Source organism: Melanotaenia boesemani, chromosome 9, assembly GCF_017639745.1.
Source record: "Melanotaenia boesemani isolate fMelBoe1 chromosome 9, fMelBoe1.pri, whole genome shotgun sequence".
Lineage (NCBI taxonomy): Eukaryota > Metazoa > Chordata > Actinopteri > Atheriniformes > Melanotaeniidae > Melanotaenia > Melanotaenia boesemani.
The window spans coordinates 24,985,598-25,008,915 of NC_055690.1; the positions used below are offsets into that span (position 1 = coordinate 24,985,598).

Genomic DNA, 23,318 nt, shown 5'->3' on the forward strand with positions numbered 1-23,318 from the left:
GTGTATCACCGTCCTAATCTGTTTAAGACATTTAAAAAAAAAAAAACTTTGAGAACAAACCGTGCCGACTTTATTGTGAAGTTTCCGGGCGGAAGTAGTTTTCATTTTGATATATGTGCGCATGCGCGTTCAATTGACAGCCGCCGGTCAACAGTATTTTGTTTCTTACAGCTGTGTTCTGGTGCAGAGCTCACGGGGGCTGTAACCCAGAGGCCAGTTCGTTAGTTTATCTCCATATAGCGTCGTCCATTGTAGAGACTGTATATCGGTAACGTTGTAAACACACACATAAACCAGAGGACAACTAAAGAAAATTTATGACAAAGGTAAGAATTTATGAGTACGACCGCGACTCAGCTAACATTAGCAAAGTGTAGCTAGTATGGCATCTTTATTATTAACCGTTGCGGCAAATGTGTATGTGCAACAAAAGGGTTGTTATCGATGTCGTTTAGTATTTCATCTGTTTTAAATTGTTGGGACAACGTCGAAAAAAAGAAAACCTTAAACTGTTCAATGGACAGTAAAAACCAAGAGACAGAATAGCCACAATAACATTGTGATAATAAACACCTTTATTTAAATCCTCTTCAGTTTTGCAGCTGAAAACGTGGCGCCTAAAGCGGCTTTGACTTTTAAATACGAGGCTTCTCTCCTTACATGTACACTGTAATAAGTAATAATTAATTATAAAGTGGGGATATTAATTAGGATGTTGGTGGGAACATTGCTGTATTTGTAGTCATGATTTGGTTATAACTTAAATAAAAAAGCCGGTGCTACATCTCACACATATCTCTGTTCATTATTAATAAGGTAAAACATTTTCAACAGAGCAGCATGATAATGGAAAAAGAATCTCCCATTGAATTTTTAATGGAAATTTATTTACATATTTTAATAAAAATAAAACAAATAGGAAAATATTGATGTGGCCTTTAGATAAATATCTGAAAATAATTAATATCTAGAATACCAGGCGAAGTTGTATGACCCCTTCTTTGACCCATTTGAAATGATTTGTCGAGTGTTAAACCTATTGGGAAATTTCTCAGTAGAAGCTTTGATCTCACTGTTACAGAAGTTTTCCTTCCTAATTATCCTAATGATTCATGTCAACATTTATCTGTCCAGATATGGACAGAAACAGTCAAGAGAAGCTTGTTGAAATATGCCCTCACTGTTATCTGCATACTACTTGTTTTGCAGCAGACTGATAGAAGATGTGTGCTGCCGTGTATGTCCTGTCAACGGTAACGGGCTACGTGCTCACCTCTGCTCTGCTGCTAAAATGTCCAACCCTTTTGCATCGGAAGAAGCGAGAGGCTTTTAAAAGCCAACACATTTCCCATCGTGGAGGTAAGTCAATGCTGGTCTTCCTTCAATGTTAGATTGTTATTTTAGGCTAGACTCAATGAGAGCCAGTAACATACTCACAAAGTAGAATTGGGCTTGAAGTTAAGTGGCAGAATAATTTTACCACCTGAAAAGTGTTTTTGTCATTGTCTTTACACACATATTTGACTCTTTGCATTGCAGTGAATTGTAACCAGCTATCCATAGGTAATCAGCTGTATTTGAGTTGTATGCTGCGGTAGTTGTCACAGAAACATAATAAATGATATAAGATACATTTCACAAGTACATTATAAACCTGACAGGACATACACACTAAGTTTGGTACCTTTAGAAACCTCAAACAAAAGTCTGTAAGACATCTCTGTTTTGCCTTTTCAAGCTGTCATGCAGAGAAAAGGAAAAGACTGTACCATATGTAATGTTTACTTTTCATGTTGCAGGTGCAGGAGAAAACCTGGAGAACACCATGGCAGCTTTCAAACAGTGAGTAGAAAGTTCTTCAAATTTAGAACACAGCTTCACTTGTGATTATGGACACCATGTGTAATCTGGGCTACCAGCTTTGTTTTTTTTTTTGTTTTTTTTTTACCCTTACTTGAGCATATAATTAATGGAATATATCACTGCTGAGGTCAAAGCCTCATATGATGTGCTTCTGTTTTTGTTATTTGTGATTGAATCAGGGCGTGAACAGCTTTGTTTTTACTCAGTATGTGTTCTGCAGGCTGTTGAGAGCTCGGACACAGATATTGTGTTAAGTAAAACGTGCACTGTGTGTTGTTGTATGCAGTGCTGTGGAGCTCGGCACAGACATGCTGGAGCTGGACTGCCACCTGACAAAAGATGAACAGGTTGTGGTTTCACATGATGCCAACTTACAAAGGGTTTGCGGCATCAATGCTGACATCTCCGAAATGGCCTACGCTGTGAGTTGCTGCTCAGTGATAGCTCAGTAGTCAGTCAGTGTCCATTTCTGGCACACAAATGAATACCTCTAATCATCTGTACCACTTTGTGTACTTTAGCTGTGCTTTCAAGTGTTTCTAGAGGGGACTTTCAAAAAGAAACTGTCTTAAAGAGACAGAATGCAGGATTATATATACTTTCTCACTGTGTCTCATAAAGATTTTGTATAAAAACTTGAAGCTAAAAGTGTTATAGCAAATTCAGCCAACAGTGACATGTAGTTTTGTGGTTTTTACAGACTAGTGAACATGAAGTAACACTACTGATAGATCATGTGCTTTGATCAAGTGAAGTGCGTATAAGGCCACCTGATTAAGTCAAATGATGATTGAATTAGGTCAAGCAGGCATTCTTTGTGAGTCAGTAGATTAATTGTTGCTAAATGCAGATTTCTGTTATCTTCTACACATCTTTCAGGGCCACTGTTTAAAATTAGACAAAGGTTTTTGCTTTGCTGAGACGATCAGTGTACAAAACTTCTGTTTGCTGTGTGCTATTTGCAGGAGCTCCCCCCATACCTCTGCAAACTGGGTGTATCTTTTCAGAGGGGTAAGCATCACATATTCATTACTGGTGTTATCATTAAGCCTCTCAGATATTAGTATCGTCACCAATAACTGTAGCTGCAGCTGTTAGGGAGAGAAAAATTCTGAATACACTCGGACCAACATGCTCAACGTTGTAAAAATTAATTCTTTCAAGCTGATGTTGTTTTCAACTCATCTTGTCTGCAGAGTGTTTCTGTGAAGGAGGGGAGGACAAACGCATCCCTCTCCTCAGGGATGTTTTTGATGCCTTCCCTAATACGCCCGTAAACATTGACATCAAAGTCAACAATGATACACTCATCAAGAAGGTGTGTGTGTCCGTTTCTATTTATGTCTCCTAATTTTTTTTCCTTTAGGTGCTCAGACCATCTCGTAAAACATTTTTTTGCTTTCAGTTTCTTACTCATTTGTCAATAACTATGACTCAGATTTAATGTATGACTTGTGTGCACTTAAAAGAAGGAAATAGACATGCTTGGAATCCCACTCCACTATTCAATTGTTCCTTCTCTGTTAAACGTTTTGTTAGCCCTTCTCTGTTCTTTAGATCTTAAAACTGAAAAAGAAAAGAGACAGATTGTCTCATATTCCAGTTCTTCGTGTCCAAGGACTGACAGCTTCTCAGATGTCAGAATGTCTGTTTAACAACTGACTGTCACAAAGCAGTGGAAAGGTGGTGGAATGATACATTTTATGAGTCACAATTTCTTAATCTTTGCAGGTTTCTGAGCTGGTTGTTAAGTATGACAGAGCGCATCTGACTGTGTGGGGCAATTCTCGCAATCAGATTGTCAAAAAGTGTTACAAAGAGGTACATTCACATGCCCATGACTTAATTTTAATGCTATTTTTACACTAAGTATTTTATCTTTTGTTTAGATCCATCATCCTAAATCCCATTGAAATGATAGAAAACTCAAATTTCATTAGACTTGACAACTATTGCATAAATGGAAACTGACTTTTAGTTTTTGTTTGCTTTTTGCAGAATCCTCAAATTCCAGTGTTGTTTAGCTTTCCCAGAGTATTGCAGCTATTGGGCCTCTTCTACACAGGCCTCCTGCCCTTTGTCCCCCTAAAGGAGCAGTTCCTGGAGATCCCCATGCCCTCCATTATAACCAAGTAAGAACATGCAAATATTACCACATGAAAAAACTGCAGTGTGCTTATTATACAGCTTATGTAAACGGGCAATGGTCAAGTCATGCTCAGCAGCATGAGTCAACCCTCATTTGACTCATGACAGGGAGGAATAAAGTAAGTAATGATCCGAATACTGAAGCCTTAAGTTCAGTCTGTTTTACAGTGCTATGTTTGTCCTAATTGGAGCTCAAGCAAAATGGCTTTTACATGGTGAGCGTAACAACATGTAATTGGTCGCAGTGGGATTTTCTCTAAACTTTTTAAAACATTAACTGGAGCAAATTTACTTTATTTAAGATAAAGGACACATTTTTGACATGGTATCAGAAAGGAATGATCAGTAGTCATTGGAAGCACTTTTTATTTCCATGTTTTAATTAGCTTCAGGAAATTATATTTATGCTACAATTAAACTCATTGACTTTTAAAACAGAAATGTGGCTACAAATTGTTGATTTACAGGGAAATCTCCTGACCTTTCACATCCACATTGTGTCTTCATCAGCACACAGACAAATCAGATCATTAGCTGTAGGCCAAAGTTTCTCCGTTATATACTGACAAAGGCTGTGAGAGGTGGTGTAAAACTCTGGAGAGTTCACTCTGAGTGGAAGCTTGTGCTCTGTTTTTTTGTTTTGTTAAACTTCATGTTGATATGATTGATAGTCAGCCCTTTAGAGGAAACCTTTCCTGTTTTTACAGGTTATTTTAAAAGTATATTCTGTTGTATTCTGTTGCTGCACTCACAACAGAGCTTCACTTTTTGCAGCCTGTCAGCCAGACATTGCTGTAATAAGAGATTTTTCATTTGTGCTTCCAAATTTAAAAGGCAGATGAAGCTAACTGGAAGGTACATGAACTCCCACACAGCCTCTGATTAAGTGATTTACATCAGCCATGCCATAGAGCACACTTGGATTCAAAGATGACTCAAGCCTCAGTTGTACACGCCTTATTTTGATCACTATTTAAATGTTTACACCATTCCCTTTCAGTCTCTCTTATTGGTGACACGATTATGTTTAAAGGACACGCTTGTAAACTGAGCTCATTTAGGTCATTGGAAGAAGAATTCACACCCGTTGACGGGAGAGTGTGTATTTGTGCATTGTATGGATCAAGATCAAGCAAAAGATTATACATGACAAATATTCTTTCATCCATTCATTGGAGGATTATGTGATTTTTCTTAAAACCCTTCACTAATATTAAATATCACACCCCAAAATTCAAGCACTCTCTGATGTTTTTCTTAATCTTTTATAACAGCTTTCAACAGGACCAAAGGAAAAAGCTGATTTCCTCTACACAGTGGGCTTTATTTAGACTAAACCTAGCTCTATATATGTTTATTTTCACCTCCAGTAATCAGTCATAAAATAAGGAAAGATGTTTGATTATAGCAACGTTTTCTTACCACTTTTTGACCTAAAAAGATTTTATTACGACAACTTAATCAATGGCTTGTTTACACCAAAAATATTTAACTTTTCTATTTGTTACAGATTGAAAGATCCTAACAGATTAACAAGGAGTCAACGATTTATCAGCTGGCTGGCCGACTCGTAAGTCACTCATCCACATTTATTAGGAGGCACCTTCTTTATTTTAATTCCTAAGAAATTTTAGATTTTTGTTCGCAATTTTAATGAAAGTTTTTTTTTTTTTTGCAACTACATCTCCAAGAATATTTTGACAATGACAGTTTATTGTATGTATGCACATATTTCTTTATGGATAGTTGTAGTCCTTAAATAGTTATTTTAGTTTATTTTTAAACTTTAATTAGATCATTGTGGTCTAATCAAATTATTGTTTAAATACTCACATCTCACTACCTGTGTTATAGTAGCAGTTTCCCTTCGCTAATCTAGTTTTGTCTTGCAGTTTGCTGATGAGGAAAGCTCTCTTTGATCATCTAACTGCCAGGGGAATACAGGTAACACTTTTCAGCTACTTAATAATGATCATCTTCCACATAAACATTTGGCAGTTTCTACTATACTATTAGATCTCTTAATCATGTTGTTTCTTTTATTTTTGTGTATCCATTGTGCACCAAAAATCTTGTTTGTTTTCCGTTTCATGTTTTTTTATTTTATCAGCGCACCTAATGTCTTGACCTCAAAGAATGACACAAAAACTTTCCACTGTATAAAAATAAATCAGCACTCTTATGCGTATCTGTGTGCTCAGAGCTGTTAATTGTCTTTTGGAGTGTGATGCTGTGTTTAACATCAGTTACCTGGAAATGTCAAATGTTTCTACAAGTTCAAATATAGACTACAGTTGGTGATAACTCTGCTGTCAGAGAGCAGAAGCATTCCTGCATGACTCCCTTCATTGTGTGTGTGCATTAACTGTTTTGGTCCTGCATCTGGTTTCAGGTGTACATTTGGGTGCTGAATGATGAGGAGGACTTCCAGAGGGCATTTGACTTGGGGGCCACAGGAGTTATGACAGATTTTCCCACCAGGCTTAAAGACTTTATGGACAGGAATGGCATTTCTAAGCTCCAGTGACCTGCCAAATTCTACCTCACCCCACCCCACTAGCGATTATCCTTCAAGCTGAGTGACCTGCCCAACCAGTCCCCCCACATGCACCCACTTTTACTGCATGCATTCCAGCAGGACTTCTCCTACATTGTGCTTCACATCTGTGATGATCCACTTGCTGCTCATGTTTTGGTGATATAAATCTCTTTACTTCTAAAAGGGGCTCCTCTGTGTTAATTTAACCAACTATTTAAACCTCCCCTCCTCAGTATTTTAGTGACAGGTGAATCTTTACAGCAGATATATACCAAATACTTTCAGAGCCATGTAGGAGTAAAGCAGCAGGCATTTTATAGAGACTGGGGCATATTTAAAGTTTTAGCATATATTATTGAGCAGGTATATGGGTTCAAAAAGGCTGTTTAGAAATGTTTTATGCTAATCGTTTTGCTTATGGGAACAGATATGTACTTGATGTGCAAGGGAAAGGGTTTCAGGCCAAGATGAAGGTGAGCAGAGACACAAATGACACAAACAACCATGTGTGCTCACAGTCAATTATGAACTTCAGCTAACTTATTATGCAATTTTTTTTGGACTCTTATTTTGTTTTCCACTTATTTATTTTCTTTGTTTTACACATTTGTTGGTTTGCTTTTCTGAGTGACTATTTCTGACAGAAATCACCAAAATCTGGCAAACCCTTGCACACAGAATACGTCTGACTCCATAAGCAACGTTATAAAGAGACAACATTTTCAAATTAGCTTCATGACACCCATAGCTTATTACCATATAATCTACTTCAAAGTGAAATTTTGCCTGCCTTCACAAAACTCTTCCCCTTAAATGACTTCGCTTTGTCATCTCTGGTCCAGATGTAAGTCTTTCAATAAAAGAAAAGTATCTAAATAAAATGGCTGAGAAGAGAAATCCAGGTTGAATGGACACAGAGTGTCTCAAAGGACTTGTAATGTACCTGCTATACATTATTAACCTCTAAGTTCTCTATCCATTATCCAAATGCACACATAGACCTGTGTGAGATGTGTGTTATTACACAGCTGTTTAAAACCAGCTTATCTTTTTAAGCAAATCTAAAGAAAGAATAAAACATAGGATATAAATGAGTACTGAAATGTTGTAATTACAAGTCTTATGGGTTTTTAATTTCATAATAGTTCAATTATTGTTTATGATTATAAATGATTTCAAATTTTTTTTTATAAAAGTTTACTTATGTGAAGACTGTTTTTTTTTTAATTGTTTTCACAGTTTTTGGTGTTCAAGTAAAAGTGTTGTGCTTGTACAATCACAAGAAGATGCAGCTCGATGATGTGATGCCATCTTAATTTACAAGTTTACCCATTTTTATTTTTACTACAGTCTGCCATTTGGCACTTGCAATAATACAGTTGTCTGCCGTTGTGAAATGCCTTTATATGCCAGATACAGACAAAAAATAGGTACTTGTAATTAACAACAGAACATACACAAATTGATTTGAACTATCCACTGTACTGTAATAACCACTATTTGTTTGCTGTGTCATATGTTTATGTGTAGAGGCTATTACGTAGACTTCTCCCTGAATCAAAATAATTGTTTGTTCATTAATTATCTAGGAGATTTATTTGGACTGAATATGAATCTTCCTATTCTTTGTTGTCAGTTTGTTTAATTGTGATTGTATATATATAGAAACTATAGATATTTTAGATATTTATAGTATTTTGGCTGCCCAACATAGACAGTGATGCATGTTGATTGGTAGCTTCACTACTGTCATAGGAGGATGAAATGTATTAGACAATAAAACCCAAGCACATCATATTTCTGCACTGCCACTACATGGCTGGTGATGATTCAGATGGATGTAACAGGGTTATTACATACACATTATCAATGATGTTCTCTAATCCAAACTTGTGACCACGTGTGGAGGGTCTGTAATGAATGTAGTATTGGTTGAATGTACAGTAAGCTGTTTTGATGTTTTGCAATCAAAGCAGTATTTGAGTTTAATAGATTTCATTTATCTCTTTGGGCATTTTGTGTAAATTGAGTTAAATTTACACATATAAACTTTGTTCTAGTTTTTACAGCTGTTTATTCCAAATTATTACATTTCATTGGAAAACTTTATCCGCTAATTATTTTACATATATTTTGATTGCAATACTTGTGCTGTACTGAGTGTACAGGTTATGTTTGTTTTGTTTTGCATGCTCAAATGAAGCTGTTGTGCTTGAATACGTTGTGTCATTGACAGAATCATTTTTGGACCTGGCTGTTTGGGTTTAAAAATATTTCAATGTGCAATATGTAATTTGATTTTCTTACAAAGAACAATAATAAAAAAATGTTCCTTATTATTAGTGACAATAATTCCTAAAAGTATTCTTACAGTGGGTAAAATAAGTATTGAACATGTCACCATTTTTCTCAGTAAATATATTTCTAAAAGTGCTACTGACGTGAACTTTTCACCAGATGTCGGGTAACAACCAGTGCAATCCACACATGAATATAATAAAATCATCAAACCTTAAATGTCCGTAAATTAAGTTTTGGTTAAAAAATTTCATGTATTCAATACTTTTCCCCGGTGTCATTCCATTTAATTACACATCTGGTGAAAAACTTGTCAACATCGCCTTAAAAAATACAATTATTTACTGAAGAAAATGGTGATGTGTTCAATACTTATTGTACCCACTGTATACATGTGTTGGTGTTGCAGGAAACTTGGTTACTTTAACTTCTCCCTGTTCTTGTCAACTTCTCCTCTGCTATAAACCATTTTAAAGCAGCCTATTTAATAAATTGTCAGGAGGTGGCGCTGTGGGCTGGCTTGATTTGCTTCTTTCAGACAACTTTAGGATACTGGACATATTTCTTGTCACTTGAAAATCATCCGGACATTTATTTATTTATTTATTTTCTTGCAAAATTTTTTTAAACGACTGAAGCCCCTTACTCTCTTTCTGTTTCCATTAAACTACAATTACAGTTTACCCTTTCCTAGCAAAAGTGTTTAATTCTAGTGAGATTATTGGTTACTCACCTCTGCCCTCGAGCAATAAACATGATGTTGCTATACCCTATCAGCTCGCTGATTGGCTGAAATGCTTGTCATTCAACAATCATTAAAAAGCCAATATGTTTTGGGTTTTTTTGGACTGAGTGTCGACTCAAGATGGTTCACGCGTTAAAGCGTCTTCAGCCCGTCTATGTATTCACTGGACCCAATGGTTTTATTTAAAACAGAGATTGAAAAGCCCACAATCAAGGTATTATGGTTATGAGGTTATGTGTTTTGTTTTCTTCCCGTATAACGGCAAGCAGTTATTTCGGAGATGTCAGCATTGTGATCACGCTACAAAAGTAACAACCAAATTTTTTCAACTAATAAATGCTGAAAATATCATGTTAAAGAAAGCTGTGTTCATATCAAACTTGCACGTTCAAAATCCCGCAGATAAACAAATGAAATAAGAAGAAACTCCGAACAGGGAGTTTGAGGGGAGGGAATTATCTTGCTCCGGCTGGCTGTTTCGCAACTCTTTGTCTCTCTCTGTAAACTGCTGGGCATCGTTGCGCGTCAAAACATTGCGTCTCTGCAGGACTTGCCAGGGCCAGAGAGGAGAGGAAATTTGCCTGGGACAGAATGCAAAAGAGGTTTTAGGATTGGCACTGCCACGAGGAAAACGAGGAGGTGCGACATTTTCTGGTCTACGTGGAGATCCGGTTTTTTTCTTCTTTTCAAAGGTACGCATTATTTTCCCACTCTGATGCATTTTTGTTACGAGTTGTTTTAATTGCTCAGTTTGAGGCATATTCAAATACGGATGTGATCGCGGACAGCATGTCTAATACCTCTTAATTAAGTTAACTTTAATCATATAGTGCACGTGTATTTACTGTTACTGTGTACAAGTCAAGTTTATGTTTTTGCATCCAGATACTGTGATCACGCTTCATGTCTAAGCTGAGTAGGATGCTGACACGTTCTGTGGTGTTGAGCTACTCTATCTAGGATTTTTTTTTCTATTGGGACGCATGCCGTTTTGTGGTGGCAATCCTGCACGTATGCGCCACCATCCCTGCGCGCGCGTTTGGCCGCATCTGTGCACGCCAACTATGATCAATGCGGGGTTATCATGTAATAAGCTCACATGGTCGCATACTGACGACAATCGCCTGTCAAAGTCATTGCGGGTGTTAAAACATTTTCGATGGCAGCGAGTGCGCGCGTGCATGCGTGTGTGTGTTTCCAGCATTGCTGAGCTGAGGCATCCCCGCCATCTGTGGCGGCTGAAGTTCTGCCCCAGATAAAGTGCGCCACTTCCTGTGACCTGATTCACACCAGTAATTACACATGCATACTGTAAAGCGAGTCGGCATGTTTTTTTTTATTAGTGTGTGACTGCAGGTGACATGTAATACCTGCCAAGAGGAAAAACAGCTGCCTTTTAGAAGTCCAGTGTTAGACACTTGAAGAAAAAACACTATTATCAAGTGACAAGCTCTTTGTGATCATTGCAGAGCATGGATATAATCATTGATCATGTGAGTGAGTAGTCAATAACAGAGATCGAAGATGGGGAGTCAGAGAGCTGCAGGCTTTGAAAGATGAGGCAGGGCAGACAGGGCTTGTTTACACAAACAAAAGTTGCATACAGTGTGTTTACAGTTTTGCACACACTAGTCCCACATATCTGCCACTGATCTACTCACAAACAGGCTTTACAATTGATATTTTGAGGACAAGTTATGTGCCCTTTCTTCAGTTTCTCTTAGTATGTTATCTAATATAACAGAAGCATCTGAAAACAAAAATCAGACTCCTTTGAGGTGCTTTTCTCCTTCAAGAGAACAAAACAGAGACAGAAGAAGTACAGGCAGTAGTAACCACACACACAGACATGCACAGAGAAGCAGGAGCATCACTTCATCGATGAGATTTGATACAAGTGGGGAGTGGAGTCAGTGATGTCATGCTGCTGTATGCTGCTGGTTTTTGGTGTAACACTGAACAGGGAGCAGGATGAAAGTACATCAAGTACACAAATGGGTCTCAGTGCAGCTCGTGGGCAGAGCAGGACATGCAGCATTTCTTGCCCTCTATCTTTCTCTTGCTTTGTGATCATTGTCAGAAACAGCATCAGCAGCATCAGTGTGTTACATAACAAAGGTTTTTTTTTTTTGTTGGGATACAAGGGCCCTTTTGGCTGTTCAGACTCGTGGCACATAGCCTTTTGTAATGACACCCAGAAATGACCAGAATGGACAGCTCAGTGACCTCAAAGAACCCACCGCAGGACTGATGAATAGACAGAGAGACAAAGAAAAAAAAAATACAAACACGCTGAGGGGCGTAGAGACAGATGAAGAGGACAGAGGTAGCCAGACTGAAAGATAAAGTGATAGAAAAATGGACCAACACACTGAATGCAGACAGTCTTGGTTCTGACTTGTCAGTTTTGATAACATTTTTTTTTTTTTTTTTGGAGTCTGAATCACTGCGATCTGGGAGTCATCTGATCATTTATGCAATTTGTTTTTTTTTTGTCAGAGTTTTTTTTTAGTTCAAAGCAGCTCGGGCATCAGCACTTTGCAGAGCGTCAGCATCCTCAACCCCACAAACAATGTCTCTTTGCAAAATCATTTTCAAGCCTTTTCGCCCACCAAGATGAGTGATGCCTTGTTTTTTTAGAAACTAATGGAAACTTTTAAAAATGCCAAACGCCGTCATCTTCAAGCAGCTCCAGGAAATGTTTACATGTTTTATATACTTCCACTGCCTATGTTTCTCTTAAATATTTCATTTTCTTTATATGAGAAAATGCCAAAATGAATGTATTTCATGCCCTGTAAATCAGAGCCAAAGCATCTCTTAGGCTTCAACTAAAGATTAAATTTTATAATCATCTCCTGGTTAACTTTTTAAGTTAATTAAAATACTGCAGATTACAGCTCTGCTTAAACGTTAAGTAATCTCTGCATTCCTGCATAATTATAACCCCAAAATTAATTGATATTTAGTCCTAAAATCACACATACTTTAACTCACATCATAGCTTCCCAGAGCCTGAAGAGAATCATGTCCTACATATCTTGTTTATTCCAAGAAGTCAAAAACACAAAGATATTTAGCTGATGATGATGCAAAACCTCACATTTAAAATGTGCAAATTTAACATCTTATTTAGCTAAGATAAGGCAATTTTTGCTTTCAGCCCTCCATAGACCCATTAAACAGTTGCCACAATGCATTTTTAATCATGTTAGTAAAGTGTATCAGTTTTCATCTGAAGCTACTGACACATGGCAGCTCCGTGTTGGCCACCAGCTCAACATGCTTACATTTCATACAGTAAGCTGGGACTTTTACTCATTTGTGCTTTGCTGCAAATACTGCTGCATGAGCTTAAAAGAAGATTTGAATGAGTTCAATTTTAAACCTAATACTGAAGCTTACATTGCTGGTTAATGAGCAGTGCCTAAAATTAATAACTTGGCTGTAATCTGGCTGCATTTAGCATATTATTTTTTACCTAAATGAAGCCCAAAGTGGCATCTTTAGGTTGCTTTTCCCCCTAAATATCATCTTAAACAACAATGCATTTAGTTTACAGTCATAAAAATCATAATAAGGCTTATATTTATTTACATTTACGAAGCTGTGTCTCAGATTATATAACTAGTCCATATGAGAGTGTCTTCATTCTGTTTGTCAAGACCCAAAACATTTTGAACAATCCCCCTGAGGAGTTGATGCTACATAAACTTTGTCCTTAAATGACTGAGAGGATAAAGCATGCTTTTGGTTAAACATCAGTCGTGTCTGTGTGTGTGTGTGGGTGCGTGTGTGACAAGGGTCAGCTCTGACAACTGTATGAGTGTGTCTTTGTGCCCCAATCCCACTCTGCTGGCACCGTGTCAGAGCAGAGACAACAAGGACATGTCTCATTGCCTTATTTATTTATATAACTCCCCCTCCGGTCCTTCCCATCAGCCCTGGAGCTTTTAAAAGCCTCTGTCTGATACTAAAAACAATCATAATGCAGATCTGTAAAGAGGCCCCTGCTCTCATGTTTGTCCGGAGCTGACAGAGGCCTCCAGCACCCAATCAGTATTTTATGAGTTTTTCCAGATGGTTCAGTAAATGCAGATGGGAGGGAGAGGAGACAAAAGTGGCACAGCGTGTTGTAAAGGTGATCAGCACAAAAAGCACACACACAAAAAAGTGAGCAAAGTTACAACAACATCTTTGAGTCTGAGTCAAAACCCGAAATTACAGTTTAACTAGCCTTAAGCAATAACATCCCAAAAATGACGCTGCACCACTTGGAAGAAAGTAGTTTGTCAGAGTACACTCCTGTCCCTCCTGGCCTCTTGGTACAGATTCCCAGGCCAGATCGCTAATCTTCTCGCCAGGGCACACCAACAGAAGTATTTTAAGGGCTCGATCCGTTCGGATATCATGGAGCGAGCATAGCATGATCCTCACAGTTGTGCTAAGCTAAGCAGATTATCTCTGCAGCCTCATAGACTTAAACACAGAGTGTGAAGCAGCACTGCTGCACTGACAAAGCAATCAGCTGGAGTCAGGTCAGCGTAGTTTGACTGCAGGTTAATGGTGACAGCTGGAGAAGAAGTGGTAAAATAATAGTGCTTTTTATTGCAGATATTCAGCCAGTGTGCACTCAATTTATATATATATATAAAAAAGCAGCAAGCTCCTATATATGATACCAGAAGAAGCTAAAAGAGATTTGACCTGATGCTGGAAGTTATTTTAGGGTAACAGCATTGCTTAATGGTAATGTGACATGCTAATATTTTTAAATCTAATATTTTTAATAGTTTGCATCTTAGATTAGTGTGGTGTTTGAAGCAGAAATGTAAGCAGTTTATTTTCTGGGCACCACTAATACCTTATGAAATTTCTTTACTGTTCATCCATTAGAAAACTAAACCTAATTAAAACATTTGTGATTATAATACATCTCTTGTTAATTTTATTGGTTGAAACCATGTTACAGTCTCTTTTGTTGAGATAAAGGTTTTCTCAGCTTTTTTTTTAGCCTGAATCTAAAAATGTGGAGTGTTGTGAATCATCCTGGTTAATTCATTATGCAGTTATTCATCATATTGTACATTTTAGAAGTTTCTCAAATGCAAACCAGTTGGAAAATTCTCTTAACCCACAAAGCGGACTGTAATCCCATCAGCCATTATTACCTGTGGCACAGTTTAAAACAAGCAACTGTGACACAACCAATTAGCCAATTAGCTGCTCTGCTATTTTTCCTGTATTCAGGTGTTCACCTCCCAACCCACCGCCCACCACGGCCCTCACCTGTGTGTTGCGGTGCTTCCCTTGTGAGCCGACCTGGGCTGGCAGTCCCTTCTTGCACCGCCCGCCAACACCGCCCATGGTCAGGATGACGCGCTCCAAGACTTTTCAGGCATATCTGCCGAGCTGCCATCGAACTTACAGCTGCATCCACTGCCGAGCTCACCTGGCCAACCACGACGAGCTCATCTCCAAGGTAACCAGGGAATAGGAGCCAACAGCACTTTAGTAACTTAACTCACCCTGCAAATCTATCAGTAGTGACTAAATAATCAGAGAACTAATTTACAATTAAAGATGCAGTTGGATGGGGTTTATTGAAAAAGTAAATGGAATAAAAGTTTTAGGGGTGCTGATAGATAACAAAATCAGTTTGAAATCACAAATTAAACATGTACAAACCAGCCAAAATTTCAAGATGCACCGCAGTATTAAATAAAACAGGCACTAGATCATAAATCACTCCACATATTGTACTATTTATTCATTCTTCCATATCTTATTTACTGTGCAGAAGTCTGGGGTAATAACTACATAAGTACAATACACAACTATTCATGGGGCTGGTTTTAGGAATCACACAGACTGATTATTCTTATAGTCAAATTCATAAAATTCAGAGATGTTGTGGAACTTCAGACAGCATAAATCCTATTTACAGCAAAAATAATCTCCTACCAGAAAACACTGTAAAATTATTTACTGGAAGAGGGGATCATAACTTAAGGGAAACATTTAATTTCAAAACACTTCGGGTACACGCAACAAAGAAAACTTTATGTTTTCAGTTTTTGGCACCAAAGTTGCAAAATTGCAACAAGAACCAGGCCAGAAAACTTAAACCGGTTACCACTTTCCACTGCTAGATGACAGATACGTCAATCAGCCATCAGCAATCGGCCGCCTCCGTCATTAGCTGCCGACCGCCGCCAACAATCTGTTATGGACTCTAATAGATCTGCCAACCTGTGATGCCACAATTTGAGTGATATTACTGCCATAAGAAATTCTTTTTATATGGTACAGCAATTAAGAGGGTGTTTGATTATTACTGGGTGTTTCCTGTTTATTAATTTATCCTTTTTCTTATTAGTCTGGGTTAGCTTCTAGTGTATTGAACATCTACCAAGATGTCATCTTGTAATTTTTTTGCCACTGATTGTGGGCATTATCTGCTGAGTTAGAAGCTGTAATGGCAAAATGATCCCTATCTCCCAATAGTAAAGAATTCCTGAATCCAGATGGTGATCCGGATCACTCCCAAAATATAATGACTTGTTTCTTATCCCATTTCTGACTTTTCCTGAAAATGTAATCAAAATCCATCCATAAGCTTTTGAGTTACTGTTACTTGTGGATGAATTAAAAGCTGGTGAGTGAATTGGATTATGAATATACTATCACTTTTTCCATGTGTGATTATGAACACATGCTTACCTGCATGAAAAGACCTTATGCTGGTTGTAACACAGCCGTACCAACTACATCTGCTTGATGAGTCGTTTCCACTGAATGTTTGTTACTGTGGCAACCTTTTTAACACACAGCTTTAGCACATTTAGATTTTTTCCACTTTCTCCTGTTGTAGTGGAGAGATCTTGGCCGCAACATGAGGCAGACAGGTGAAGAAGATAATAAAGTTTGTTAAACAAACCAGCTGCACTGCTATGTCATGGTGTTAAAAATTAGAAACCCACAACACAAAAATGAAAGAGGCAAGAACAGCAGGAACAACGGGCATGGAGAAAATAACACACAACAGGCAACAATGAACAAAGAAGAGAACCTGATACTAAACAAAGGAAGTCTGGTAGTATATACTGTATAAAATGATGAGTAACAAAGCAGATGTGGGGCAGTCAGAAACTAGAATATGATGTGAAACAATGACTGGAAGTAAAACAATGGAACAGACGGCAGAATTAAACAGGGAGTAATGATATAAGTCACAGTTTTAAAATTTTAGAAACAGAAAGGCTAGGCCGGTTTGTTTGTATAGCACATTTCATGTCTCCAACCTGTCGAGGCAGATGGCCGCCCTCCATGAGCCAGGTTCTGCTGGAGGATTTTCCTTCCTGTTAAAAGGAAGTTTTTCCTTCCCACTGTCGCCTCTTGCTTGCTCAGGATCAGGGATTGGATCGAAGTCAAGATTCGATGCAATCTGTTAGTTTTTCTTAACTAGGCTATTATTTATTATGAATTCCTTCAAACTGATTTGTCTGGAAAGTGTCCTCAGATGACGTTGTTGTGAAGTGGCAAATAAAGCTGAACGGAATCTGTAGGAAAAATCAAAGTGCTTTACATAAGACATTTCAGTTATTCCAGCAGGCTGCAAAAGAAACAACCAATAAGTGAATGGAAACAAACTAAAGAAAATAAAATAAATGAAATAGAAACAACCAGAAACAGAGAGAAACAGACAACGGAACAAACAGTGAGGTACATATGATACAGTCGTCAACAAGAAATACATCATCATTTTCATCATCGTCATCATTATCATCAACACCATCATCAGTATCATCACCATTACTGTCAGTGTACACACAGTATGTGAGAAAATATATTCAAAAAAGAAAAACTATTTTATTAAAAGCAGTGGCAAATAAAAGAGTTTTAACACCCAATTTACCAGAACTAAGGTTTAAAGCTTGGTTTGACTCCAAACAGTTATTTCAGTTTTATCTTTATTTAGCGGCAGGAAATTCGGACACATTCCTGTATTGAACTGACCGAAGTAAACTTTGTATGGGGCCACAGTCCCCTGGTGAGGCATTAATATAGAGCTGAGTGTCATCAGCATAACATGGTAAGATATTTTGTTTGTTTTCATGATTTGAGCTAGCAAGAGCATGTAGATGCTGAACAATAGGAATGATAATAGTATCGAGCCGCATGTCATCTTCATATGAGAAGATCTTTAGTTTACCAACTGATATGAAGAAGTCACTGTCTTTCAAGTAGGATTCAAATCAGTCTGTCTAATAGGATTTTATGATTGACTGTGTCAACAGCAGCATTTAGGTCTAACAGAACCAAAACCAAACTTCTGCCGCTGTCTGTTCTTAGATGGATGTCGATGAAGACTTTGATCAGGGAGGTTTATGTGCTGTGGTGTGGTAGAAATCCTGACTTAAAGTCATCAAAACAATTGTTAAGTGCCAAGAATTTGTAAAGCTGTTGATAGCATTTTTCAAAATTTTACTTAAAAATGGGAGGTTTGACATGGACCTGTAGTTGTTCAGTCCAAAATTATGGACATAAATAAAGTATACTGAACATAGAAAAGCAAATTATAGTGACCATAAACACAAAAATTATGAAACAAAGAGTATAACAAAAAACATTTTGACTATGAAGCATGTGTTTATAACACTACCTGATGGGATAGATTCTCGTTCCACCTTTTTAAAATAGTTTACTTTTGTCTTGCAGTCGTTCCAGGGCAGCCAAGGCAGAGCATACCTGTTCAACTCAGTGTGAGTATTGATCTAAAATCTCATCTCAATATGTTTGCTTCCCATTTGTTTGTGATGGGCTTTCTAGGAAAAGCTTGCTGAACGTAAGGCAGGAGGCAGGTGATCCGCCATGCTAAGGTTAATAATACATGTTCCACATTAGCTGTTCATGAAGCCCAGCGTAGACAAATCAGGACTGTGGCTCAGAGCGCTGCACTTTTCAGGTGAATTGAGTGTAAAAATTGGGTTGAATCCATGCTGCACTGCTTGGAGCCTGATCAGTGTGCACAGTGAGCGGGTTCTGGTTTGGCAGTAGCTCCCTCTCTGCACAACCATATTTTTTAAAGTTATTCTGTCTTGTCTCTGCTTGTGCCTCCCTCCCGTTGCTCTCAGGGTGAACGTTGGGTGTGGCCCTGCAGAAGAAAGAGTTTTGCTGACAGGCCTGCATGCTGTGGCCGATATCTACTGTGAGAACTGCAAGACGACTCTGGGCTGGAAATATGTAAGTGTCCTTGGCTGATTAAATGTCCACCATCCACAAACTGCTTCCAAGTTTAGAGGATGACAGACTGGGAGGTTGTTATTATAGCATACCCTAATTTTATTTGTACTCTGATTATGTTTGGACTGCTCTTCTCTCAGGGTTACTGCAGTTGTTCAGCTTTAGACTGAGGTAATTATAAGTTGTTGCAACAGATGGAAAGGGAGAGAGAGAGAGAGAGAGAGAGAGAGGGCTTAATTTATCTAAAAGACTTCTAAGGAGGTTTTGTTGATTCAGCAATGGGGGTTTCAGCTCTTTTATAACTCAAGTACAGATTTGCTGATACTGAAAAGGGACTTTTATGTGATGTTTATGCCAGGTAAACTTAATGTATAGTGTACTTAATGTATAATTATATGCTTTCTTTTAGTAGTATATTTAGGATACACACACCTGATATGTCTAATAATAAAACCTTTGTTAAGAAATGAAGGGTTTTTATTCACTGAAATGCCAGAGGATATTTCATTTGGAAAGCTTGCAAGCAGTTCTGAGTTTCTAATAACAATTTAATGGTGTAAATAGAACTTTTCTTTAAAATATGACCAGCTACACTGATCAAATAATAAAAAAATCTACTTCAAATAAAGTCCCATTACCTTCAGGGGGGAAGCTGATAAAGGCCAAACTCCCTATCTGAGTAAGGGTGATGCATATTGTATTCTCTGGTCCAGATTTACTAATCTGGGTAAAACAGAGACACTGCTAACCAGAAAAAGCATTATAAGTTGATATCTACACGGGATCTTTCAAAAGTGCAGAGATCGATAAAGACAAAGATCAAAAACATCATGCAATCTATCATGACTCAAGTCTTAAACAGGCAGACCTGTTGATAATTAGAAGCAGGTAGGCACAGCTTATTTCCTCTACTGTATACCTTCTAGGTAGATGGCTAAAGCACTTGTAAAGCTGTGATATAGCATGTCAAAATACACGTGCAGTATGTATTTAGTGCATGTGGTATTTTAAGTTTCATGTCAGGGTGAACTAAACCAGATCTGCACATGTTAGCTGTCTTCATACATCAGCAGAGTTAAACAAGTGCAGCTGTCACCAATGAACTCTGTCAGCATGGAAGTGAGAGTTTACACTGTAAGGCACGTGATTGTAGCCCTGAAGGGTTAACTCACACACAGTATCCTTGTTGTTTGACTCCTGAGAAGGCTCCATTCATCAAACTCTGTGCTTAACCTCTTACAATAACAGTTATAGCTCCAAGTCTAACCCTAAACCTAATTCAGCCAAAAAATAACTATTTTCCTTATGGAGTCTGGGAGAGCAGCTTCAAAAGTAGATACTATACTCAGAAGTTACCCCACAAGACAGAGAAAAGAGAGGTTGCATGTGTGCACAAGCACACGTTTTACTGTTTAAGGCTTAATGGAGGGCTTCCATTAATATCAATTGCTCTACTATTTTTCAGCGAGCAGTGAGAGTATCGCATATTGGATGCTAATGAAAATGCAGACTGACAGTTAAGGCAATTTGTATGACAGTTTGCAAACGGTGTTGTGGTACAATATCATCATGGATCAGAAATCTGGTTACACAGTCACTTACGTTACCACTGACAGACTACAGTCTGCAGGCTTTGATTTCATTCATTTAGCAAAGAAGTAGAATTACTTCCCAAAATCATTGGCTATAGCTAAACCCATTTGAGCCTATTTTTTTAGTTCTCTTTTCGAAAATTGCATACCCATAATTAAATCAGTAAATCTCTGCAACCCCAAAGTCTTTTTGAATACTTTTGGAGTCATGATAAAGGAAACACTTGTGAGGTTTGTTAAGATGCTTAAATCTCAGTATATATGTTACTGGTAAATAATAAATAAAGATGGTACATAGCACACCTGAAAGAAAATCAGGTTTGCCTAATAAAACTAACATTTTTAGTGTGAATGTCTTTTTGGATTGATGCAGCTATAACTCCAACCTTCTATCACATCATTGTACTATACTGTATGTGAACAACTCTGATAAAGTGAAGCAGAACAAAATTATAGAAATTTTAGTACAGACAATTCAGACAAGGTTTCCAAAATGGAAAACAGGCATTTATTTTCCTTGGAAAATTTGACCCTCAGCATAGATACCTACACATGTACAGTCACAGTGTTTTCGTACATAAAGACCATTAACTTTTGTCTTGATAACGCAATCATCTAACCTGTTGATGTCTCTTTAATTTTTTACACTTTTGTATTTTTAACAGCTCACTTTTGAATTTGTTTGTAGCTCAGTTCCAGTTTGTTTGCCCTGTCGGTAGTTTTTCCTCTATCTCAGAGCAGTTAGCGTAGGTGATCAGGTAACATCTTTGCATAATAAAAAGTAAATGGAGAACAAATTGCTGATTTCCCTTATTCACTTAATTTGCCTCTGCTAGATAAATGTGCTGACTTATTTAGCTTTGCTGCCTTGATTATTTAAATAATTATCAATTGGCAGCCAGGAAACAAGTAATCTATTGTAAATAATAGGATGTAAACTAAAAGAGTAGCACAGAAATGCTTAATGTAAAAACACTACATACAGTACATGCATCTCAGACTTTGGCTCTGTTGTTTTTTGTTTTTTTTTTTCTAAATGTGATTCATATTTTACAGGGGAATTTTGGATTACACTACTAAGAGCAGAAATGCTTGTTACAGCCTGCATATACTCAGCTGCATTGGCTGCTGCAAGGCTCAAACTTGTGGGTCTTTGGTTTTGGCAGATTGTGAATGGTCAGAGACACACTGCTGCCAGTGTAATGTGTGATTTTCCTTTCTGGTCAGTGTTTAGGATCTGCAGGCTCCACTGCAGTGTTTAAAGACTGATGATTATGTATTCAGCTCCCATATTTCAAGACAAGCTAGGGTATACTGATATTGTATTATAACTAAAACAAACTGTCCCACACAGAGTTTTCTTTATGTTACGTGAATCTTTTCTTTTACAGAACTCTACTCTGTCAAATGTTATTCTATCCATCGGCTGAATTAACGCTGTGTCTCCTGTCCTCTAGGAACACGCTTTCGAGAGCAGTCAGAAGTATAAAGAGGGCAAGTTCATCATCGAGCTGGCCCACATGATCAAGGACAACGGCTGGGACTGAGGGGGGCGAGGATCCGGATGACAACTGCAGCGGAGGAGGGGAAGGGAGGGACTTGATGCCGGCACGGGAGGGAGGGAGGTGGGGTGGGGGGGTTGTATGTGGTGGGTGAGTGTGTGACTTTGGTTTGGCTGAATTACCATTAACCTCTGTAACTTACTGCCCATCCCTCCCTACTACATCTCTTCATGTACACAAACATGCAAACACACATCAAGGTCCCAGACATCCAAGTTCGACAGAGAGACTGACTAGGCAGGCTTGACTGCCACTAGCAGGACTAGGTGACTGGCCAACAACAAACAAGATGGGATTTTGAGCTTTTCAAAACGTTCCCTCTACAGCAGCTAGGAGACATCTTAATTGTGTGGATTATTTTATCTTCTATAATGATAATATTTACACCATTACCGAGTCACTCACTGGAAATCTAGCCAGGTGGAGCCTAGTTGGATCAGCTTGCCAAGGTCTATTTGCCTTGGTTGAAGAGCTGACAGGTGTTCGCTCTGTCCCCAGCATGAATGAGATGACCTAAGGTGATTATAGCAAATCCAGCTGATTGGGGCCATGCCAGCCGGGCCAGTGATGAGGCCTGGCACTGAGGTTAGGCTCTGAGGCCCAAGCACATGGGCGTTGTGGCGGGGGCTGAATGCAGGAATTGCCCCCCATTGAGCCACACAAATTGGTGGGGAGGGGAAGGTCGTGATCCAGTTATGTAGCTGCTTTGATGGCTTCTGGCTGGGATCCATTCCACACCTTGCCAGTGATGCAGCTCAGGACGAGCAGGGGTGGGGTGAGAGTGATACAGATGGACAGCCACCAGCTTGTGCTAAAACACTTACAGGAATTTGCCCTCGCAGCAGCAAAGCAGCTCCCCTGGGTATTATTCTTCCTTCAAAACACTGAGCCGTGGAAAGCGATCTGCTGATCTTCCACGTGGGTCTTGTGTCAGTAGATGTATGGCTGCATCCACCTTTCTCACTTGGCTATATAGAATTACATAACATAAGCATGTCTCGGGTCAACGACTTTGGCTGGGATTCCCAATGATTTGTGAGCACTGTGAGCATCTCTTTGCTGTCATGGAGCAATGAGCTCATATAGATCAGTCAGACACAAACATGGAACCTGCTGTTATGCAAGTAACAGTTTGATTTGATACTGACAAGTTGCTGATGCATGACCGGATTCATCCGAGACGCAGAAATGCAAGTAGGAGGAAGAAAAATGCACAGATTTTTATTGAAGTTGTACCTGAGCACAAAGATGTGTACTGTAGAGTCATGTGTAAAACCTCTCACTCTGAAGCTCTGTCTCAGTCTAGGACAAGCTTTGTTTGACTG

At 38.4% G+C, this 23,318-nt stretch overlaps 2 protein-coding genes and 1 long non-coding RNA gene across 4 annotated transcripts; 2 read left to right on the forward strand and 1 right to left on the reverse strand.

Moving 5' to 3' along the window:
- The first annotated feature begins 146 nt into the window (after positions 1–146).
- On the forward strand, positions 147–9,529 carry gdpd1 (glycerophosphodiester phosphodiesterase domain containing 1). Of its 2 annotated transcripts, none has more exons than XM_041995594.1 (11): positions 147–326; positions 1,210–1,359; positions 1,800–1,842; positions 2,150–2,285; positions 2,829–2,874; positions 3,060–3,181; positions 3,595–3,684; positions 3,862–3,995; positions 5,522–5,581; positions 5,904–5,955; positions 6,404–9,529. In XM_041995594.1, the coding sequence occupies exons 2-11, from the start codon at positions 1,224–1,226 to the stop codon at positions 6,536–6,538; spliced, it is 954 nt and encodes a 317-aa protein (XP_041851528.1). In that variant the 5' UTR covers positions 147–326; positions 1,210–1,223; the 3' UTR covers positions 6,539–9,529. The 2 variants fall into 2 exon arrangements, with proteins under 2 accessions (XP_041851528.1, XP_041851529.1); XM_041995595.1 differs by having other exon boundaries at positions 1,213–1,359.
- On the reverse strand, positions 8,487–23,294 carry LOC121646553. Its single transcript, XR_006011654.1, has 3 exons — positions 23,209–23,294; positions 10,863–10,865; positions 8,487–8,498 (listed from the first exon to the last, which is right to left on the reverse strand). It is a non-coding gene; the product is annotated as an uncharacterized LOC121646553 (long non-coding RNA).
- Positions 10,107–22,041, forward strand: ypel2b (yippee-like 2b). The gene is made up of 5 exons (XM_041995602.1): positions 10,107–10,285; positions 14,844–15,075; positions 18,315–18,358; positions 18,731–18,839; positions 21,889–22,041. Exons 2-5 carry the CDS (start codon positions 14,959–14,961, stop codon positions 21,976–21,978), a joined length of 360 nt encoding a protein of 119 aa, XP_041851536.1. The 5' UTR covers positions 10,107–10,285; positions 14,844–14,958; the 3' UTR covers positions 21,979–22,041.
- Positions 23,295–23,318: the final 24 nt, after the last annotated feature.

Coding starts and splice junctions, on each gene's coding strand:
- gdpd1 (XM_041995594.1), top strand. CDS start 1,224: ATGTGTGCTGCCGTGTATGTCCTGTCAACGGTAACGGGCTACGTGCTC. Junction 1,360..1,799: donor ACACATTTCCCATCGTGGAG/GTAAGTCAATGC, acceptor TTCATGTTGCAG/GTGCAGGAGAAAACCTGGAG. Junction 2,286..2,828: donor TCTCCGAAATGGCCTACGCT/GTGAGTTGCTGC, acceptor TGCTATTTGCAG/GAGCTCCCCCCATACCTCTG.
- ypel2b (XM_041995602.1), top strand. CDS start 14,959: ATGGTCAGGATGACGCGCTCCAAGACTTTTCAGGCATATCTGCCGAGC. Junction 15,076..18,314: donor ACGACGAGCTCATCTCCAAG/GTAACCAGGGAA, acceptor TTTGTCTTGCAG/TCGTTCCAGGGCAGCCAAGG. Junction 18,359..18,730: donor GCATACCTGTTCAACTCAGT/GTGAGTATTGAT, acceptor CGTTGCTCTCAG/GGTGAACGTTGGGTGTGGCC.